The sequence below is a fragment of the Doryrhamphus excisus genome, chromosome 22, assembly GCF_030265055.1.
Source record: "Doryrhamphus excisus isolate RoL2022-K1 chromosome 22, RoL_Dexc_1.0, whole genome shotgun sequence".
NCBI lineage: Eukaryota > Metazoa > Chordata > Actinopteri > Syngnathiformes > Syngnathidae > Doryrhamphus > Doryrhamphus excisus.
In genome coordinates, this window is record NC_080487.1 from 7,484,731 (window position 1) to 7,505,840 (window position 21,110).

Sequence of the window (21,110 nt, forward strand, 5' to 3'; positions counted from 1 at the left end):
CTAACAATATGACACCACCGAGTCAACTATAATGAGCTGGCACACATTTAAAGTAATTACTTGACATACCGTGTGTACTAAATACTAGCAAATTTATATTTTTTTTACCATCAAGTACCAGAGGGACCCGTGGACAAGCGTTTTAGAAATATCATCAGTAGTACACAGTCTACAGTAGTACTATTCATATGTATATACATACAATAGTACAGCATATACTGTATATACTATATGTTGATAACATGATTGTGTGTTGGTACAGGTAATCTGCTGCCCCCTGGAGGATGCAAACTGACACTACCCATTTTGGCCAGTGAATGGTGTCCAAAGTGCGGCCCAGGGGCCATGTGCGGCCCACTGCTTATTTTCTGTATTTATCCTTGGCATAATTGGATATTCAGCAATATTTATAAGATATACTATGAGATATTACATTGATAACTATATGATTTGTCACCTTGAACACATGAAGATGTCAACATTGTCTTGAAATCGGTTAAAGTATATCTGGACGTACAGTGGAGTCATTTGAACATCTTGAAAGTGCAAATATAATAAAGGTGGCCGCTCACATACATGTTTTCTTGCATGTTATATGTTATACTTCACTACTCAGGAGAACGTCAGGAGAAAACAAAGATTACAAATCAAAGCTGCACCAAACAGGAACCTTTTCATTTCCTGTTGCCAATGTGATTCAGTCAGGAAGTGACCCAATCACAGCATAGTGAGAGGGTGTCCTCATCATCCACGCCAATTCTGTTGAAGCGGAGTTATTCACGGACCATCTTCCAGCAGCCCCGACTTCAATTTGGGCTCGTTTGGTCCACATCTCCAGGAGTTTGTCACCCCCAAAATAATGGGGGTCCTGCTGAAAGATGCAATGCCGAGCTGGAAGGAAAAGTGTCTAGGAGCAGCCGCCATGTTGAAAGAAGTACTAAGTGATGCTGAGTTTAGAATGTTTTATTATAGTTTATTGTGATAGCATTTTGTTTTTTCCTTTTTTTCCCCATTTTCTCCAAAGAACAAACACAACAAATAACTTTTTTTTTTTTTTCGGGGTGGGGGGGTAGAGAAGAAGAGCGATAGAGAAGGAATGGGGGGCGGACATAGATAAGATTAATCCACAGATAGATAAATAGACGCATCAAGTTTGGCTTCATCCTCCCCCTGTGACCCCTGTGGGTCTGCCTGTCCACACACACACACACACACACACACAGCTTTACAAAGAATAATCCACATCTGCCTGAATATATGGAAAATGTGAACATAAAAACAAGAGCTTGCAGGTTATACAGGAGATACAAGGGTTTATATAGTATATATGTATGCATCATCTAAGTATGCATGCATACTGTGTGTGCGTGTAGTTAGTGGTCAAAGATGTGTGACGATAAATAGGTTATACTAACTGTCCAAACCTGGCAGGGGGGTGGAGTTAAGGCAGACAGCTGATCATTATTCCCCCCTCCTTTATTGAAGCCAACACAGGTAAACATGCTATTTTGGCAATTCAAATCGACAAGAAGCTAGGGAGGGAGAGAACAAAAGCAAAACAGTGAAATGATGCCAATTACATTGCAAAACAAAGAAAACCAAGAGGTTATATATCTGCTGACTATTGATGGCGGTAGCGGAAGCTGGCCTTGACATGTTGGTGGCTTCTCCTCCTAGCAGATACTCTCCAAAGGGCTGGCCATGATCTTGTTAACAGCCGGTTATCATTCACGCTTGTCATTTCTAAAGGGCACCACCCGTCCCCTTTGGCTTTCAATGAGGAGCTGCGTGAAGTTCCCAGAGGGTCCACGCGTCCCCGGTGCCAGACGTTGACGCCACAGCATGCCAAGTGTCACTCTTTTACCCTCAAAGAAGCTAGCGACATCTATCATCGGAGCCATATATACAGTACACGGAATAGCGCGTCATTTCTCGCCCTTTTTCACTTTCACACTTTACCTCTTTCCTATCGCTCCACGAGCATCCATCTTTTAGGACCATTGAAAACCTTTAGTGTTCATGAAATACCTTTCCACTGCAAGGGGAGCGGACGACAAAGAGGAGGAGGAAGGTGCAAAGCAACCCAGAGAGGCTAGTCATTTGAAAGGCTGACTTCATCGGAATGCCTAGATCATCCCCATATACACACACATGTCCAAGCATGCCTTGCTACCCATGTGCTGCATGGTCTTCCTTCCAAACCTGGAGATATACGTACTGTATGTATGCGTGTACGTGTGTGTACAGGCAACACATGCTTCATTCCGTGCTTGGCTTTATTGACTACGGATGGACAATCCCTCCCCGCTATCACCATCTGTTATCCAGACAAGTGTCATTCTTAAAAGTAAAACTGTTAAAAACCAACAACTTCTGTGGGTGGGGGGTCAGGCTGACCTGGGGGGAGCCTCAGCGATGGCCGAGTGAGTAAAGATGAAGAAAGACACAGAGGATGTGATGGCTGACAGACAGCATGTAGAGACAACTAAACTGGAACTGAGCCTGGACAGTTCTGCCAACAGAGCGGGCTGGGGGGGGTGGGGTGGGGCGAGGGGTTAAAGGAGGAGGAGGAGGAGGAGAGGTCGTGTGTTTTCCAGGAGCTTCAGCAGCAGCCGCCACCGGCGTGCTGGCCCCCCTGGCTGCCGGGCAGTGTTGAGTTGGTGGTTGGGTGCTGGGGTCCGATCTTAATACCGTTAGCCTGCGGAGACACAAGGCCATTAAAAACACATCAAAGCTTCACGTGCTACCTGACAGCGCTACTTGGCTTCGTTTTGGTTGCACCGTGAGTGAGCTAAGCCTTTGGGTGGACAAATCAAAGTACAAATCAACAAGAGGGCATCACTACTCACTCACGGTGCAACCAACAATGACTCCTTACATGTTTCCGCACCACACAAACTGTGTCAGTACCAAAATAGACATGTACAACCACATCTGCAGGCAAAACAAGCCACAAGGCATGCTGGGTAACGTTCTGTTTGGGACGTGTATGTGGGCTTCCCAGCATGCCCTGCGGATTGCAACTTATATAGAGTACTGCTACTTTGCACGGATACGAGTGGATGTGGTAGAGTGAGCTTTGTCATATGACCAAGGGTGTGAATATCCAGCTGATTCGATGCAGGGCGCAGGGCAGGGCTTCCCACCAATAAACGGATCCATTATGGAGATCAGAAGCACAAAACTAAAACATTTTCATCAAAAAGCCACAAAATCTGAGTACGAGAACCTCAGCACAGCAAGCCTGAGAAATAGTTGCATGTAGTACACGTAGTACACATAGTACACGTAGTAGCTGCTGTTAAGAGAAGAACATGAATGAGGAAAGACTGCAGGGCACAACGCTACACAAACCCTTTGCAATATACTGTACATTACACGTATGCAGGAGAAAGAGGCATTCATTGCTTTTACGGTGAGATGAGCAGGACACGGCGCCTGCGGGGGCGGGGGCGTCCCGTTAGGTCACCATATTTGGAGCAACAGGTGCTGCAGCTGGTAAGGGCGGAGGAAACGGCGGGGCTCAAGGACGGGATGAGGAAGAATGGCAGAAAGAAAAAGGAGTGGGGGGGGGGGGGGGGGGCGTCAGGGATGTAGTGCTTTTATGTTTCATTGAAGCCCCCCCCCCATTCTAGTGTGTTGCGTCATCTCCTTGTGGCTGGAGAACACTCAGCTTGGCTCTCTGCGTGTGTATTTATCTACACCCCCCCCCATCCCCCAGTAGCAGTGGTGCCTCCACTAAATCACCTTTATTGAGCTACAGCCGTGCGTGTGTGCTTTCTCATGGTGGCTGCCAACATGTGGGCCGGGGTTCCCTCATCCCCCCCAAGCCAGTCAGCTGATGCGGTTAGGCCGGCTGGGCTGCCTTCCTTCCATCTCGCCGTTCCCGACAAGAGGAGGGCTGGCTGGCTGGCTAACACTTGGACTTGCTGCTTGGCTGCCAGGATTTAGGCAGGTGGTGTTTAGATCCAACACCCGTGCAGTCCGTCACATGATCCGCAGCATGTGCTCACACCAACACAGTTGGGCAACGACGTAGAAACACACCTCCAAAGTCATGGAAGACATGAACATTTGCAGGTTTGGACATCTGGGTAAGATGCAGAGCTTGGAGGACAGCACCCCGTGTTTGAAGCCACCCGCTTTTCATGGGCGCAAACATACTGACAGGTTGGCTAGGATAGCTTGTACCCGTGCAGACTACATTTAGAGGTGAACACAACATGAAAAGCAGTTCCTTCCTACCATCCATCCTTGCTCAGATGTTACAGACCTACACGGGACAGCCGGGCTGGCATGCACCTGGCACACATGGACGTCCATGTGGATCATCATCACCATGTACACTGCTGCATTACAGCTGGCTTTGTTTACGCCACATCAGGCGACATCTCACTCGCATGCTGTAACCCCACGAGGCTACCAAGCTAGATTATTGATTCAGAACTTAAGAAAGGCTTTCAAAGTAACAGGAGGACGACGACAAAGAAGACAAGAACGTACCACCTCCACATGGAATGAGAACTATGCTGTGTTGGACATCAGCAACCATTTTTCATTCCTGATAATTAGAGTGAAGGGGCAATGTTTGAACTGCAAAGTAGAGACGGACAACTGTATTATTACCGTATATACAAACTACATCGTAGTAGGAGTAGAATGCAGTACAGGGGGTACTTTTGGGACAAACATCCACGAGGTGTGCTGCATTGAGGGACTTTTCTGTATAAATGATTTGTTTTCTGAATGTGTTTTCTGCAGCCCATTTGGGGAGACATAATGAGGAAAACATCGTTGAAGCCCAAATCCATGACTCTGGGGTCTGCAGGGAGAATCCTGTAAGCCAGAGGAAAAGTCTTGGCAGGGTATTTTCAGATGTTCCTGGATCAGGCATAGCAGCGTTCCTGTCTGGACAACTGTTCCACCAAGATAAGCATCCGCTTGAACAGATGATGGCAACCTGGATGAATGTTTGTTTTCTTGCTCAATGACTGAAACCTTGTTGGCTGTGAGGAATTTATGAGTTGGCAAACTGCCGACACAGACAGAGACAGAGGCGGAACGCCGGGAGCGTGAGGAAGAAGAGAGGGTGGAAGGAAACCTGCCAGAAGAGTGGAAAAGAACAACGAGGAAGCAGTGTGTCTCACCTCATTGTTGATATCAAAAACCCCCTCCTGGATCTTCTCATAAATCTCCTTGGCTGTGTTGATGAAAGCCTGAGAAGAAGAACAGATATTCAGAAGCGGTGGACGCAGTCTGGGAGTTCGGCTTCAGAGACCGGATTGGTCCATTCATTCACTATGGGGGGTGTTTGTGCACGTCATGTATCCAAGTACCCAAGGTTGCTGTTTGCCATTCCTAGCGCCACCATTGTCGAGATGCCGCCAGTGAATGTTGTGTAGTCATGTGTAGCATTTCCTAGAAAGGTGTGTCAAGCGCCAGTGACAGCGTCAGACGTCTGACACGTGACACTTGGCAGATGAACAGCATTCTACTCGTGACACACACACACACACACACACACACACACACCCAAAAGACAAGACAGACGCCTCTGGAAATCTGTCAGCTGCATGTCAAGTGTGGGATGTTGAAACTTCCCATTTGCATCTGCAGTTGGCTTGCAGCGAAAGTACAAACATAAATTGCACATTTGAGCCAAGTGGATGCAAGACAATGAAATACTAAATCACACAAAAGGCTGTTAAAATGAACCTATTTTGCTCATTTTCCCACCTTTGTGGACATGTGTTTCCTGCCAAAACGGTCTTTTCATTTATTTCACCCGCCTCTGACCACACCCACTGCGCTGTGATTGGTCACACGCCCCAAGTGCCCCAGTACAAAAACAGTCACATGTGAAATGCCTCGTAAACAAGAGAAGCAGAGCTTGGGGGAGGGCATAGAGTGTATTTGGCCTACAGCCACGCCCATGTAAGGAAGTCTGCTACTCTGTGACATCACCAAAGAACAGTTTTACCACGCCCTCTGAAACAGAGCATTTTGAGCCATTCTAAACTTCTTTCAAGGCTCACTTCCAAATGCACAAACCTCATTACGTGAAACTTTGGCATGGTTGAACACCAGTATACAACATTCTAACTACATTTATAGGTCAGAAAGGTGGAAAAAGCATCATGTCCCCCTTTAATGTTAATGTTTTTGTATGTATTTAGAAGGTGGTAAACAGACTTATTCTATGTTATGTCATATTATCTCTTATTATATCTACTATATTGGGTAATATGAGTGTAAAGTCGACTATAGGGGTTTTATTTCATGTCTAGAGTGCTTTAGTAATGTTAAAAAGCATATTTAGAAGGTGGTAAACATTTGTTATGAATAAGAAATATGCTGAAATTGAGTGATCATGGTCATGTCTGGAAGCAATGAACCACCATAAAGGAGGGATTATTGTATTTTATGCGTCTACCCCGCAAAGTATGCTGGGTAACCTCCTGTTGGAGAAGTGTGCGGGTTATAGATGAGTATAAAGTCATTTTGTGCTGCGTATGTGTATTGAGTAAGGGTCTATTGTACTCTTGGGTGTGGTGGCGTTACACGGTGTTTCATCTGTTCAAAGCTGAATGGCCAAGATGTGAGGATCCATGCTATTTTATGAATATGTCCAGCACAATATGGCCAACTAGACAATAAGTAGATGATAATAAATAAGAATGGATGAACATTTATTAGAGACAGAAATAGACTTGGGAGACCATGGGGTGTTTGCTGGTGCACGCCAGTCCTCTCTCTCCCTTTCCTTCATATCTGACGGAGGGAAGGAAGAGGGGCGACATGGCGGCAGCCCAAGAAGTGAAGACAACGTGGATGGGGGACAGATAAGACATGAAGTGAAGCAAAATGTCAAGAGTGATATTTGGAGCTGATGGAGGAACGGACACAAAACGAGGAGAGGATGTCTTCCCATCAGCCTAATGTCCACCCACAGAGCCTGAAGACAAACCCTCCACTCTGATTGGCTGCTGGGTGTGGGGCGGGGGACGGAGCGGTGGCTATGAATATGTATGAACTTTAACTGCTTGATATACTGCTGGAGAAAGGGAGGTGACGGCAATGAGGGAGGAGGGGGGGTGAGGAGAAGGGTTAAGGGAGACTGAGAAACGAGTGTGTGTGTGGGGGTCTTGTTCTGTGACGGAGGAAGTGAGGGGGATAAAGAGGAAATGATGGACGTGGAGGGATGCAGATGAAGGGAAGCGAGGAGAGGAGCGGTATCAGGAGGATTCAGAGGACACTAATGAGACAAATTAATCATACCACACACACACACACCTCCCCCTCATTTCAAGCCATGAGAGAGCTCTACTCCACAGCAGAGTGTGTGTGTGTGTGTGTGTGTGCATGACACAGGCCAGGCTAGGGAATGGAGGAGAAAAAAATCAATGTAAACACACACACAAGCCTGAGGCTGGCATGCTATGCAGCGTAGGATGGGATTATTTATGGGATTGGATAAGTGAGAAAGGGGTCCCAGGAGACAAGAGTGTGCATTCATTAGACCCAACACCAGGGGTGTGTCCCAGAGAGAGCCAACTGTGCTCCATCACACCGGTGTGGCGCTCGTTTCCAAAGTCAACAGGCATGGTAAACCACTTTTCTATCTTCTCCTGAGATGGAAGCTTTCATCCACCCTCACAAACACATGATGGCCATCAAGCAGGCGTGTTCAATGACCGGATGGGCGCCATTTGTGGCCCGCACGTTGCTTTTCTATCGACCCACGGCATATCGGAAAAGATCCAACTTAACAGGAACACTTTTTAATAAAGCAAAAATGGAGCAAGGGAAAAAAGTCAAAACACAAATGAGGTTGAGGAAAAAGTTGTTTTCAAAAATGTAGTGGCAATAAAGTCATGATTACAAGAAAACATTTGCAAAAAGGAAGTCACTACTTGATGCTATGTTGCTAGGTGCAAGCTTGATGACTAATTACTAATTAACTCTAAAGGCAAATACACACATGGCCTGATGTAGGGACACTATGGGACTGCCTTAACACAGTTGGGACTTGGTGCTTTCTTGCTAGATGCTACCATGTTAACTCTTAGCATGTTAGCATTTTAGCTAATTTACTGATGTCTAAAGGCAAATACACACATGGCATGATGTAGGGACACTATGGGACTGCCTTAACACATTTGGGACTTGGTGCTTTCCTGCTAGATGCTACCATGCTAACTCTTAGCATGTTAGCATTTTAGCTAATTTACTGATTCTAAAGGCAAATACACACATGGCCTGATGTAGGGACACTATGGGACTGCCGTAACACTTTTGGGACTTGGTGCTTTCTTGCTAGATGCTACCATGCTAACTCTGAGCATGTTAGCATTTTAGCTAATTTACGCATGTCTAAAGGCAAATACACACATGACATTATAGAGGGACGTTATAGGACAGCCTTGGCACTTTCCGTACTTGAGGCTGCTGAGGTTTGAAGTAGCTCTGCAACATGCAAAGCAAGAAGGGGGAGTGTGACAAAAAGCACAAAGGTAATTTATTGAAAAGAACAATTCAAGTGAAATAAGCTGTTTATCAGCTGATCCAAAGTTTAACCCGGGCTCACACTGAATCTGTTGCGGCTCCAGTCCTGATTGTGTCCGGCTTGCAGCAAAGTGCCACTCCTACACTGTCTTGACGAACAGCCCATCTGGTCCTCCAGGTTGCGTGGTTGTCATTTTTTTGGGGGGGTCTAGCGCTTGACTTTTTTGTTCTGTAATGCTCAGGATCTTTCCAAAAATGTAGAATGGGCGTCTTACTACGTCCAAGCTCAGCTGCAATGGCACGCTGCCAGAGGCCTGGCTTATGCAACACCACCATTCCACCATGTTCAAGAAGAGAAAGCTTCTTAGCTTTAGCCATCAGGGGGGCATGACCGTGTCAATGCCTGACAGAAAATGACCATTTTCAGCAGATTTTGGCTTTCATAGTCTGTGGTCTTCAACTTTTGATCAGGTGAAAAGCAACCCATTTCACTTTATTATTATTATAATAAATTACAAGTTCCAAATGTTTTTGTCTCACTCCCGCTTCTTGCTTTAGCATATTGTAGCTCTACTTCAATCCTCATTAAGGTCCAAATGTGGAAAATGCATATTCTAGCCATGTTTACACTGGTCTTAAGATTTTGATCGAGGCTGTACTTGTTGGTGTTTCTGCAGGCTTGGACTACATTTACAGGCGAGAGAAAACTACAGAGATAATAAAACATTATTCTATCGGCCATCGTTGTGCAAATGTAACTTCACAGAGATTTAATTGTGCTTGTACTGTTGTGCAAACAAGGGCAATTTAAATAATCCCAAAACTGCCCTTGGACAAAGCCTCTGCTATCCTGCCACCGCCATCCGCTATGATAAAGCACTTGTGCGGATTGTACATTGGTAGTGGACATCTTACTCTATGACTCAGTTCAAGCAGCAGACGTTGCTAACAGGCAGCACTGATGTCTGTGAAATAGCACATCACGGGTGTGAAAATGGGCCGCCACACTACAGTGTGATTGATGTGAATGCAAGGAAGTCTGTGACTTGTGTCCAGGCAAGGTTTGGCTCAGCTGTTGAGATGAATGAATGCTGCGGCCGGTGTGTTGTTGTTACCTCTTCTACATTGGAGGCAGTCTTGGCTGAGGTCTCCATGAATATCAGGCCGTGTTCTCTGGCAAACGCTTCCCCTTCCTCTTTCTTTACCTCTCTCCGAGACTCCAGGTCACTACAAGACACACAGGTAGTAAAAGTCTTGTCCAATGGAAGGAGTGGTTAACATCTTATTAGATATCTTACACAGCATTATCCAAGCAGCGACAGTCAGTCGGCTGCACTATGTGGACTTGATGCTGCTTTTGTACATTCACTTCATTTGTCGTCAACCCAACAATATACAACACACCAGCGACTGCTGTTCAGGCTGTCAATCACGGCTGTCTCGCACGAATATGCATGCATGTCACAATGCACATGCTTTGGGGGGGGAACCGGAGAGTGCAATGCTACACTCTTCCAAACATATCATCATCTTTTTACTGTGTGGATATGAAATGCTGAGCCATAGCTTGCATGGCGGGACAAGGACGTCATGGCTGCCATTCTCTACATGGCTGCATACAGCAGCTACAGCATAATCAGCATTGACAAACAAATCATTCACAATCATTGCCGTTTCACCAATTATTACTCCAAATATATGCATATTTTGGCACATTTGACTTTTTATTTGTCTCAAAGAAGCATTTTCTAAGTAAAATATTAGACATTGTGATGATGTGTAGACTAGTCTGTGTGTCTGTGTAGACTAGCACAGTAGGAAGTAAAAAGTGAAGAATAAGAAACGGTATGGGTGTATATTACTGTATGTATTACGATGTCTACTATATTGGGTAATAGGAGCATAAAGGTGATTATAGGGGTGTTATTCCATGTCTAGAGGGCTCTCATCAAGTTTAAAATGTATTTCTATAAGTGCTAAAAAGGTGTTCTATGCTCCAAGTAAAAGAATACTGCATGAATACATAAGGAAGTGTACTATGAGGACATGGACTTATCACAGTCGTGTCTGTAAACAATGAACCGCCATAAAGGAGGGATTCTTGTACTCGTGCTTCTTCGCCATTCACTATATACGTTATATACCTTTTGTTGGTAAATCTAGGTAATGGAAGCCGAGGTTTGCTGCAGCTTGAACGTCCTCATTGTGGCTTAACATTGTGGCTTGCATTCAGTAAAGTGGAAGAGTGCATCCATCTTGACGAGCCCTGTGTTGACATCTGTGTATCTTACAGAACCCCAGCTTGCTTAAGCGCAGCTAAAAGTGTGCCAACAGCGCCCTGGAAGCAAGTTCTTCATTTGACTTGATTTCCGACAAAGTATGCAACATTTTATAGCAAAAGCTTCCTGGCTTTGCTAGCATGCGATCCATCAAGTGAGAGAAGGACAAACCTCTTGTTGCCAATGAGCATAATGACCATGTTGGAGTTGGAATGTTGGCGAGCATCCTCTAACCAGGTGGTCAAGTGGTTAAAGGTGTCCCTCCTGTTAAAACAATTCAAGGATTATTGGCACATTCATACGGCAGAATATAAAGCACTCATGGCCTTCTTCTCTTCTTTTTCATGACACATACTGTAGCTGTACCATCCTGTGACATTCACTAACTATTTGCTGCTACAAAGACATCATTTCACATTTGTGGTTGGTGTTTGCAAAGCCACACAATCACAAGTTGGACACCACCTCATTGGGTCTCCTGAGCAGTGAGTGGTGCGCCAAAGAAAAGGAAAGCCATCACCTCTTCCATTCTCAAATGTTGAGACCATCATTAGGGGCAATATGGATAGATTCATTGATATAATATGGAAATATGAATGCTAGAGAGGTCATGGATTCTGTGCATACAAGGAAGGCGGTGTTTAATGTCATTCTTGCATTTAATCTTTATATTACTGTACTCCATTAAGTCCATGTGTACAGTGGGAGTGACTGTTCTGCTTTGTCGTGAGCCATGACATGGAAATGTAGCTCATTGCCTATGTTGATTTCATACTCTAACTTAGCCAACCTGCTGTTTGAACAGCTCCTTCTCGTACGTGGTACCGTACACACAGTACACCTGCTCCATGCTCTACGTACAAGTCAGCGGGAGTGCAGGCCTAAATCCTCACTGTACATGGAACGCAGTCAAATGCAAGAAAAAGCTGAAATACAAACATTTGTCTTGCACACTGGAAGGGGCGTTGCAAGGGAGGGAGAACCAGGTTTCTTGGGAGGAGGAACTATGCTGCGTAGTTATCAGTTTCAATGTCATAGGAGCCGATCTTCGTCCTTTACGATGGTTGAGTGGGCCAACATTGACTGGGCCAATGTTGATTTCTCAGCATTTTACCACTTTTCACTTTCTCTTTCTTTGATGTGCTGCCTCACGCTTGGGAGATGCAATGGGCATTGTTGAATTCCCCACTTTTAAGTTGGAGTCTTTCCTTTTCCTTGTATTGTAGGCACACTTGGAAGACATCATGGAAAACTCCGTCCACACTGTGTATTCTTCCACAGCGCGCCCGCAAAAGCCCATCTTTTCTGTTTCTACCTGTTAGTACTTCGTGTAACCGCTAAGCCGCTTAGTTATCACGGTCCATGTCAGCATACCTGCAACTCTAGTGAAAAGGCATAATCATGACTTAAAGAAGATGGATGGATCTTCCTGTGTACCAAATATCCCATGCCTGTGGCTTATAAATTGGTGCGGCCTCTATATGTACAAATCTGTTTTTCTTTACATTTACTGTGTGCGGCTTACGCGCTATAGTCCAGAAATTCAGCTATTAACTGATGGGAGTGCGTCGTAACATGAGGACGCTGCGTATGGTGGATGAGGCGGTTGATGTGATTACCTTGTGATGTCATAAACTAGCAGTGCCCCCGCTGCTCCTCTGTAGTAAGACCTGGTGATGGAGCGGAATGACTCCTGGCCAGCCTGGAGAGACAAGTACATGTACATCTATACGTGCTGTACATAAATGGGAAAAAGGCAGGTTGCAATCACTAAAAAGGGATAGAAGTCATCTGTTGCTTTTCTAACTGTGCCCATCCCATCCAGCCTGATCATGCCGTCCTATAAATCAGTCTTTGGATATTTGCCGACTGGATCTCCCAGTCCTGATTCCCAAGCTGATTCCAGATCCAGGATTTGGGGACAGTTATGAGAAGAGAGGACACAGCAATATCTGTAAGCGGATACAATGGAGTTGTCTCTTGCTTGCTCCATCTATCTTTCACAATTCCTTTCTTTCTCTGCGTGTGCGTCAAATTCAACCCCCCCCCACCATATGAACAATAAGGGAAGTCACATTAGCTTGTATTGATGTAGCATTGATGTCAAGCAGGACAGCCCACCGGGTCATCTTGTTCATTTGCAGCCCCTTCTATTCTTCTTCTTCTCATTGTCTCACCTTCCCCGTCTGTTCCTGACATCACTCATCTTTTCATTCTCTCTCTTTGAGACCGCAGCACCCCCCCTCCATCACTCCATTCACCAGCTCGCGTTCTTAGCACCCCCTCCCCAAGCCACGTCTATTCATGCTCTGTCTGCGGTCGATGTACAGTCACAATGTTGCCTGTGTCTCACTTGGGCCGCAGACTCCAAAACAAAAGTGCACTCTGTGCCAGCAGCTGCAGCTCGGCACTCCCCCGAGCTCAGCTGTTAAAGCCAACAGCCAAATGGGTGAATCACCCGGCCAGCCACCCAACTATGTCAGCAGGTCTGCCGCTTGATCCAGCAGTCGGCAGTGAGTCGGGGCGCTAACTAGTCATCCAAAGTAAAAAAATCAGCGCTGCTGGAAGCGGACGAGACGTGTACACAAAAAAACAGGATGTTTGTTTTTGAAATGACAGAGGGCGTGAACTACTCCAGGTGACATGTTGCAACTGGTCTTTGGCCGAGCCCGACTGGTGTCATCAGATCTGACATCATTGCTACCTTCTTGCCCAACACCTCCCCTGCTGCTAAAGCCAGCCATTTGTCATGGAGTTATGGCTCCCTCTACTGGTCATACGTGGTGCTGCACATTACAGGATAAATGCCTGATTCTACAGACGCTTTGCTAAGGTATCCAGGCTAGCAATGCCCCCATTTATGATTTTAAAATAAAGAGAACAAAATTATGTGTTTATGTATGTGTACTGTATGCATGTGTAATCAAACCATGGAAAAGCAGGGTTGCCCCTTGGCCCTAATAGTTGAATAATAAATACGTTACCGTGTCCCAGATCTGCAGTTTGATCTGTTTGCTGTCTATAGTGATCATCCTGGCTCCAAACTCCACACCTACATTTACAAGGGAGAGAAATACACTTGCTCATTTTGGGTTTGTGGACGTGCATTTTGGTCAACTTTTCATGTTCAGAACACACATGGATGAGCATGGATGCTGGTGGGATATGCTGACATGCCATTTGTTCATCTTACGGGGGGGGGGGGGGGGGTGCTGCTGATGTGACAGTTGTGAAAAGAGGTAGGTATGGAAGTGTGATTATGGCAAGCTGTCCTGTCCCAGCCCAGTCGGCTAGCATGTTAAGTTAATTTAATGTTAAGTTAATGAGTGAAATAAAAGGAAGAATCCTGCATCTCCAGTGCCACGTCGACATGATGTGCAGTTGGAGAAGTACTGTATGTGCAGGAGAGGCCAGGTGTCTTACCGATGGTGAGGTCATGAACAGGCTGAAACCTCTTGTCTGTGAACTGTAGTAATAGACACGATTTCCCCACACCTGAAAAGACACAGTCATCAGAAATTACATTATGGAACAACGTGAGTTAACAGTGATAACTAAGCAGCGTAGTGTTCTCCCAATAAGGCTGTCTCCCCCTCCTTTGCAATGCCCCTTCCTGTGTGCAAGGTTACCACATTGACTAAAAGTTTACTTAGGTGAAACAGAACTTTTATAACCAGGGCCAACTTGCTTCTACCTTACAAGGACAAAGGCTTCCAGAAGAAATCTCTGTTTAGCGATACATGCGTATCATTTGCTTTTCGGGGATCATCAATCTTTCTGCTTACTGGCTGACAGCCCAAAGTAAAAACTGTCTCGTGTAAAGAAATACAAATAAAATGTTCATATTCTAAGCCACGCGCTGGATTAACAATACTTGACATTAACTCCTTAGCATGCCCACAACCTGCCTGCACCATGATCCATCCTATGTATAGTTGGCATGGATTTGCTACGTCATGTTAGGAATGGAATATGTTCTTCCGGAATCTGCAACATGTATGCGATAATGACACATTTGCAACAAAAAACACCCTGTTCTTCATTCATGTCATACACATACACATACACGGTGTCCTGGCTGAGACTGAAAGCAGATCAGACCACAGTTAACGAGTCATTGAAGATTATTGGGTCTGCCTCCATGTGAGGAAGAGGACCTCAGTTTTCTCTTTCGAGATGGCTTGGACCTGGCTGGACCTTGGCTGGTGGGCTGACCGCTCTCTCCAGTGCTGGCATTGCAGCTTAAACCTTACTTGAGACTCTTAGCATTAATTCCCAGCTGGTACAAGGTCAAAGTTCTGACTGACACCTCACTAGAACCATACATACTCTCTACTGGTCTACTGTGGCACCATGGAGCGTCAACTCAACTGCTTGATTGGTGGGCTTGTGTTCCAAAGGCAGGGTGACGGGAAACATGTAGACCGGACTGTGCATCGACAGCGCATCAAGTGTGACCAAAGGACTTTGAGCCTATCTTTAGACACACCTGTAAAAACTACTCAATATTTGTAGTACCGTCACCAAATCATGGCATTTTCCAGCCAATAGCACCAAATGACTTGTTTGGACTCATCTTCCTCAGACAGATTCTGTCTTGAGGAGACACCGTTCAGGTTGTTAGCTTACAAAAGAGCTCAAAACCACACATTTACTCCCAAAACATTTGATATCAGACACCTTCACGCTTCATTTGGCTAGGATGTAAAAGACCCGGAATGCTGAGCAAATTCAGAAATGAAATTCCTAAACCAGACAAGAATTATGGTGTGTGTGTCCATTAATAATCGACCGATATATCGGGCAGATATTTGCGTTCTTTACTTGAATCGGTATCAGCCAATACGCGCGTGGGTTCGCAGATATATTTTTCCACCGCATGATTTACACACAAGCATCCGCCAGGCAGCTATGTGTTGCCAGAGGACCCAGCAACACACGCAGTCGCGGCATCCCGCCGCCACATCATAACAAGGGTACGTTTTCAACTCTTAATTATCCTCTAACAGTTAGGCTTAGTTGAAATGCCACCTGCTTAGAAATAGGAAACATGAATGCCAAGTAAAAGAATAGGCTTGCTTTTTACACCATACACAGCCCTTCACATTTCACTGGGTGACCGCTTGGCATAACAGTTTAAGTCATGGTGTGACAACAAGAAAGCCCAAAAACATCACATACCAACGCAACAGATGTTGAGCAGAACAAGAATGAACAACTATGCAACTTAAACTACAAACTGACGAACTATTGACGGTGCCGCACAGCCCGCTGGACACAATATAGTATATATATAATATAGTTTAGAGGACTGCAGAGGAGCAGTCATCACATCCATGCTAGATAAAACTTAAACTACGACAGAAATGTTTTGCTCATGGTTGAATATTTATTCCTTTTAAAGTTGATAGTTTATAATGCCGTTTAAATGTGTATTTAAGAAAGCTGAATCCTACTGTGTTCAGTGTTTACATTTCAATAAATATTTGTTGAAACTTGAGACCTGGAATATTTGTTATCATTATAATTTTTTCATATAAATTGAGGGAGCAAAAGCAGTATCGGCCACAAATATCGGCCCAAGCAAAATCGGCCATCGGCTAAGGGTGATGGGGAAGAATCGGCATCGGCTGGAAAAAATGCCATATCGGTCGATCCCTAGTGTCCATCCATGGAATCTAAGTTGAAAGAATAAAAAGGCTCACAGGCAACTGACAATTCCGCTTACTCAAATAGTTAGGAATAATTAGAAATAGTCTAGGTAGATTATTTGAATCCAAGTTGACTGCCAAGGCCTGTTGGCTTAACAAAATAAGAAGACCACCACCACCATTGACGAGCGTATGAGAGAAAGAAGAGATTGAATGGAAAAATGCTTTGGTTTTGCCTATACTGCTAATTCAATTGAAGGTCAACTGTAGGTTATACAAGATGCCTGCTGTTGGTGGCTGTCGATCTCCTAGACACCTGTTGTCAGGTTCTTCCTACCATAGCCTGTTTTAATGTCTTTTATTGGTACATATGTATACATAGGCTCTACATTCACTCCTGTGTGTGTTATGTGGGGCGGGGTTCAGCGCTGGAAAGGGGCGGCACACATTACTTGCAGCACGTTGGAAACTTCGCAGCCTCCAGGCAGCGACTTAACGGTTGCAAACAGTCCCTAGTGGTTAAGGGCTGAGTGGTCAGGTAAGAATATTTTGTTCATATTTGGGATATTGCTGGCATAGCATCCATGTTAAAGACATATTTACCTTAGGACTAGAACGGCAGTGACTCAAACACGAGACACCCAACTGAAACACTCTTCATTCATTGGAGACAACAGAGGAAAGTGGTAAAGGTACTAAGCAGGTCACACACACACTTTCATCCCTCAGCTATCCTTATTTAGCAATGCATATAAACTAGGGCTGCACCCATTGTTTCAATAATTCTAGTGCCTCCATTACAAAAAATAGGCCAGGATTTTTTTTTCTGCTTGGAGGAATGGCTTACATCAGCAACACGTACATCACCCGTGCAGAGGATGAAGAAGGAAGCGGGTGTTTGAAGAGGCTAGAGAAAGCAACAAGGCAATAAAAGAGACGGAAAAGTAAGTGTAAAAACAGACACAAAATGTGTTTAAATACCATGACGTGTATCTGTTGGAACTTGCGTACCACAATAGCTGACCCCTCCTAATCCGCCCCTGTGCGGCAACAATGACATTATTATTATTTTTATTAACTTATTATTGCAGGACTAAATGACTAGGGGTGTCAGTGGCTGAAGTTTGTATTGTCTTACCTTGATTTACCTTAAGACACAGAAAACCTGTTTACCACCTTTTAAATACACTTTTAAAACATTATTAGAGCCCTATAGACATGAAGTAACACCCCTATAGTCGCCTTTAGACTCCCTTGTTACACTTGTCCCTTGTTGATTTGTACCAGCGTGATTTTCTATGCTTTTGTACTATGTTTCTGTTGATCAGCTAAATCTGGATTAGTAAAGACAAACTTATTATTGTGGGACTAAATGACTAGTGGTGTCATTGGCTGAAGTTTTTATTGTCTTACCTTGATTTACCTTAAGACACAGAAAACCTGTTTACCACCATTTAAAACACTATTAGAGCCCTTTAGACATGAAGTAACACCCCTATAGTCGCGCCTTTACACTCCCTTGTTGATTTGTACTTGCGTGATCTTCTATGCTTTTGTACTCTGTTTCTGTTGATCAGCTAAATCTGGATTAATAAAGACAAACTTATTATTGCGGGACTAAATGACTAGTGGTGTCATTGGCTGAAGTTTTTATTGTCTTACCTTGATATACCTGAAGACACAGAATACCTGTTTACCACCATGTAAATACACTTTTAAAACACTATTAGAGCCCTTTAGACACAAAGTAACACCCCTATAGTCGCCTTTACACTCCCTTGTTGATTTGTACTTGCGTGATTTTCTATGCTTTTGTACTCTGTTTCTGCTGATCTGCTAAATCTGGTTTAATAAAGACAAATCAAAAATTAAAATGTATTAAAAACAGAGAGAAAATAACTCAACCCTAGTCAAAGGAGTTTTTCAGCATGTAGCCACACATAAGCATATTTCAAAGCCACCCCATGCCCTCAGAAAACAACAAAAAAAATACTGAAATATGATATTTCAGGAAGAACAAAGCTGCAAAGGCTAGAAGAGGGTAGGGAAGCCATGGCTGTGACTGACTTTTCTGAACGCCATAAAAGTCATTCATGGACATTTTCATGTAAAACGTTAGAGACGATGCAGTGTTACAATAACGTAAAAAATGGCAAACTTTCTACTGCATGGAGTGAATGTTCTAGTGCACCAATGCCAGCAGTCCTTCATGTATTTCCCGGGCCAGGCACCATAACGCCATTACTACCCAATAATGTGGGTATATCCGGCTCATTGAGAGGTCAAAAGGTCAACTTCCCTCCTTTAATGAAACAGTCAGCAAGTTGATGCTGGAGCAAAGAAGGAGATGGCAAAAGAAATGAAGTCACATCCATGGTAAGAAGCATTTCATTCCATATTGGTTAGCTCCGCTATTTAAAAGCATATCTTAAGTGATCTAACATGTCTAGAAATTGTGATTTTAAATGTTGGCAAGTGGCAAATCATTTGCAGTGCATGTTGAAATATACTGGGGTGTACTGGATGTACAGGAGATGGTATCTGCCATGCATACATACAGTGATCTCAGCAGGAATTGCATAGTAGATCTTTACGTCTTGGTAGAAACGTTAGAAATCTGTGTTGGGGGGGGGTGCACCTGCTACTGGATGTAGATGGTAGGTAACATGGGTAGGCCCCTCATCCCAACAAAAACATTCAGCACTGCTCAGCTACGTCATTGGGAGACAAAATAACGAACAGACAGCACGTAAAAACCACTAAGCATAATAACATAGCATAACATAGCATAGTATAGCATAACACAAGCCATGTACGCCATTTCAGCCAATATTTTAGGCTTGGCTTTTCCGAAGTGGCCTCCTCTGGGTAGAGGCGTACTATGTTCTCAGTGACTGGGATCGTGTCACAGACGTTGATACCGCGATGATACTGCGATTGTTTCGGATGCTTATTTACTGAACTGTTGGCCTCTTGCGTAATATTTGCTCCAGCTAATGCTGGCTAGCCAGTCGGCTAAGCTAGCTGGCTGTGGCTAACACCCCCACCCTGGACGCGATTGGACCAAAGGCCCTTATTGTTCGGCGAATGTAAACAGCTACTGCTACAAAATGGGGGATTGGCGTACTATTACACGGTATGTGTATATGTTCTGTTTTTAGCGTCATGCTGCTGCGTTAACAGCACAGAAAGACGACTGTCATCCCACCTTTGCGTCTCAGCTTTTACCACGTCATTGGACTATCCAACACTGCGGAAATGGACCGCTAGCCACATGCTAACAGCTAGCACCTATTCTAGCTTGTTGCAGCCTACCTGTGTCTCCGATGATGATGTATTTGAAGAGGTAAGCGTATGCCATGGCCCTCGGTGTGTGGAGTCTGCTGTCTAAACTATCACAACTTTGTACAACCGACCGGAGACCGCGTGAAAAAGATGGTTGTCAGCTGCTTTGACTGTTTTCCCAGTCGGCGCTGAAGGAACAATAAACAGCCAGAGCCTCAGCCTGACGTCACTGGGCCCGCCTTCGCCACGCTACCCTCTGAGTACTCCACTTGTCCTCGGAAACTACAGTACTGTTAGGAGTTCATTTCTCCCGCTCCCTATTTGCAACAAAAAGTGAAATTAAATCAAATCAAAGTCCTAATGATGAGATGTAAAGTGCAAGTATGAGATCAAAAGACTTAATGATGAGATAAAAAGTCCTAATGATGAGATTAAAAGTCTTAATGATGAGATAAAAAGTGAAATTAAATCAAAACGAAGTCTTAATGATGAAAAGTGAAATTATGAGCTAAAAGGGTGGGATGAAAAGTGAAATTATGAGATTAAAAAGTTCCAATTATGAGATGAAAAGTGAAATTGTGAGACAAAAAGTCCTCATGATGAGATAAGTGAAACGATGAGCTAAAAAATCCTCATGATGAAATGGAAAGTCTTAATGATGAGATGAAAAGTGAAATTATGAGCTAAAAATATGACATAAAACATCCTCATGATGAGCGAAAAAGTCCTCATGATGAGAAGAAAAGTGAAATGATAGGATAAAAAGTCCTCATGACGAGAAGAAAAGTGAAATGATGGGATAAAAAGTCCTCATGATGAGAAGAAAAGTGAAATGATGGGATAAAAAGTCCTCATGACGAGATGAAAACCGACTAAAGCCTGACCTTCAACCAAACTGTTTTTTTTCTTCTACTCCGAGTATACAGTGGAACCTTGGTTAGCCTCAGGAATCTGTTACATAATCTCCAACTCAAACCAAAACCAACGTTAACCCGATCAATTCTTCCCACCAAAACCCAATTCCAGAAAGCTGAAGATGTTTATAGTTTAGCGAGGATACTTTTACATGCAGAAAACCAATGGAAGTGCATCTGAATGATGAGCAGACGGGAGAAATGAACGTTTAAGCTAACTTGGAAGACACAACTGTTTCCAAAGACACCGGCAGCGAGATCAACCACCATCACCACTTTCCAGTTTTCATCTTGAATTCTCACCTCAAAGGCAAAGATACAGAGTAAAAATTATACAATTGAATGCTTCCATTGCTTGATGAGACATGAACCTTACAGTACATTCGGAAATAAAGAAGCCAAATGTATAAAAGTGTCCCATCCATCCATTTTCTACCGCTTTTCCTCACGAGGGTCGCTGGAGCCTATCCCAGCTG

The 21,110-nt window shown here is 44.2% G+C and overlaps 1 protein-coding gene across 1 annotated transcript; it reads right to left on the reverse strand.

Moving 5' to 3' along the window:
- Window positions 1-1,458: 1,458 nt before the first annotated feature.
- On the reverse strand, window positions 1,459-19,950 carry rab2a (RAB2A, member RAS oncogene family). Its single transcript, XM_058061989.1, has 8 exons — window positions 19,751-19,950; window positions 14,208-14,279; window positions 13,769-13,836; window positions 12,404-12,486; window positions 10,956-11,048; window positions 9,621-9,732; window positions 5,148-5,216; window positions 1,459-2,698 (listed from the first exon to the last, which is right to left on the reverse strand). The coding sequence occupies exons 1-8, from the start codon at window positions 19,794-19,796 to the stop codon at window positions 2,603-2,605; spliced, it is 639 nt and encodes a 212-aa protein (XP_057917972.1). The 5' UTR covers window positions 19,797-19,950; the 3' UTR covers window positions 1,459-2,602.
- Between the last annotated feature and the right edge of the window lie 1,160 nt (window positions 19,951-21,110).

Excerpts from the sequence above, each read along its gene's own strand:
- rab2a (XM_058061989.1), bottom strand. The coding sequence starts at position 19,796 with ATGGCATACGCTTACCTCTTCAAATACATCATCATCGGAGACACAG. Across the intron at positions 11,049-12,403 it reads CTAGTTTATGACATCACAAG|GAGGGACACCTTTAACCACT; the intron begins GTAATCACATCA and ends TTGTTTTAACAG. Across the intron at positions 2,699-5,147 it reads TTTTTGATATCAACAATGAG|GCTAACGGTATTAAGATCGG; the intron begins GTGAGACACACT and ends GTGTCTCCGCAG.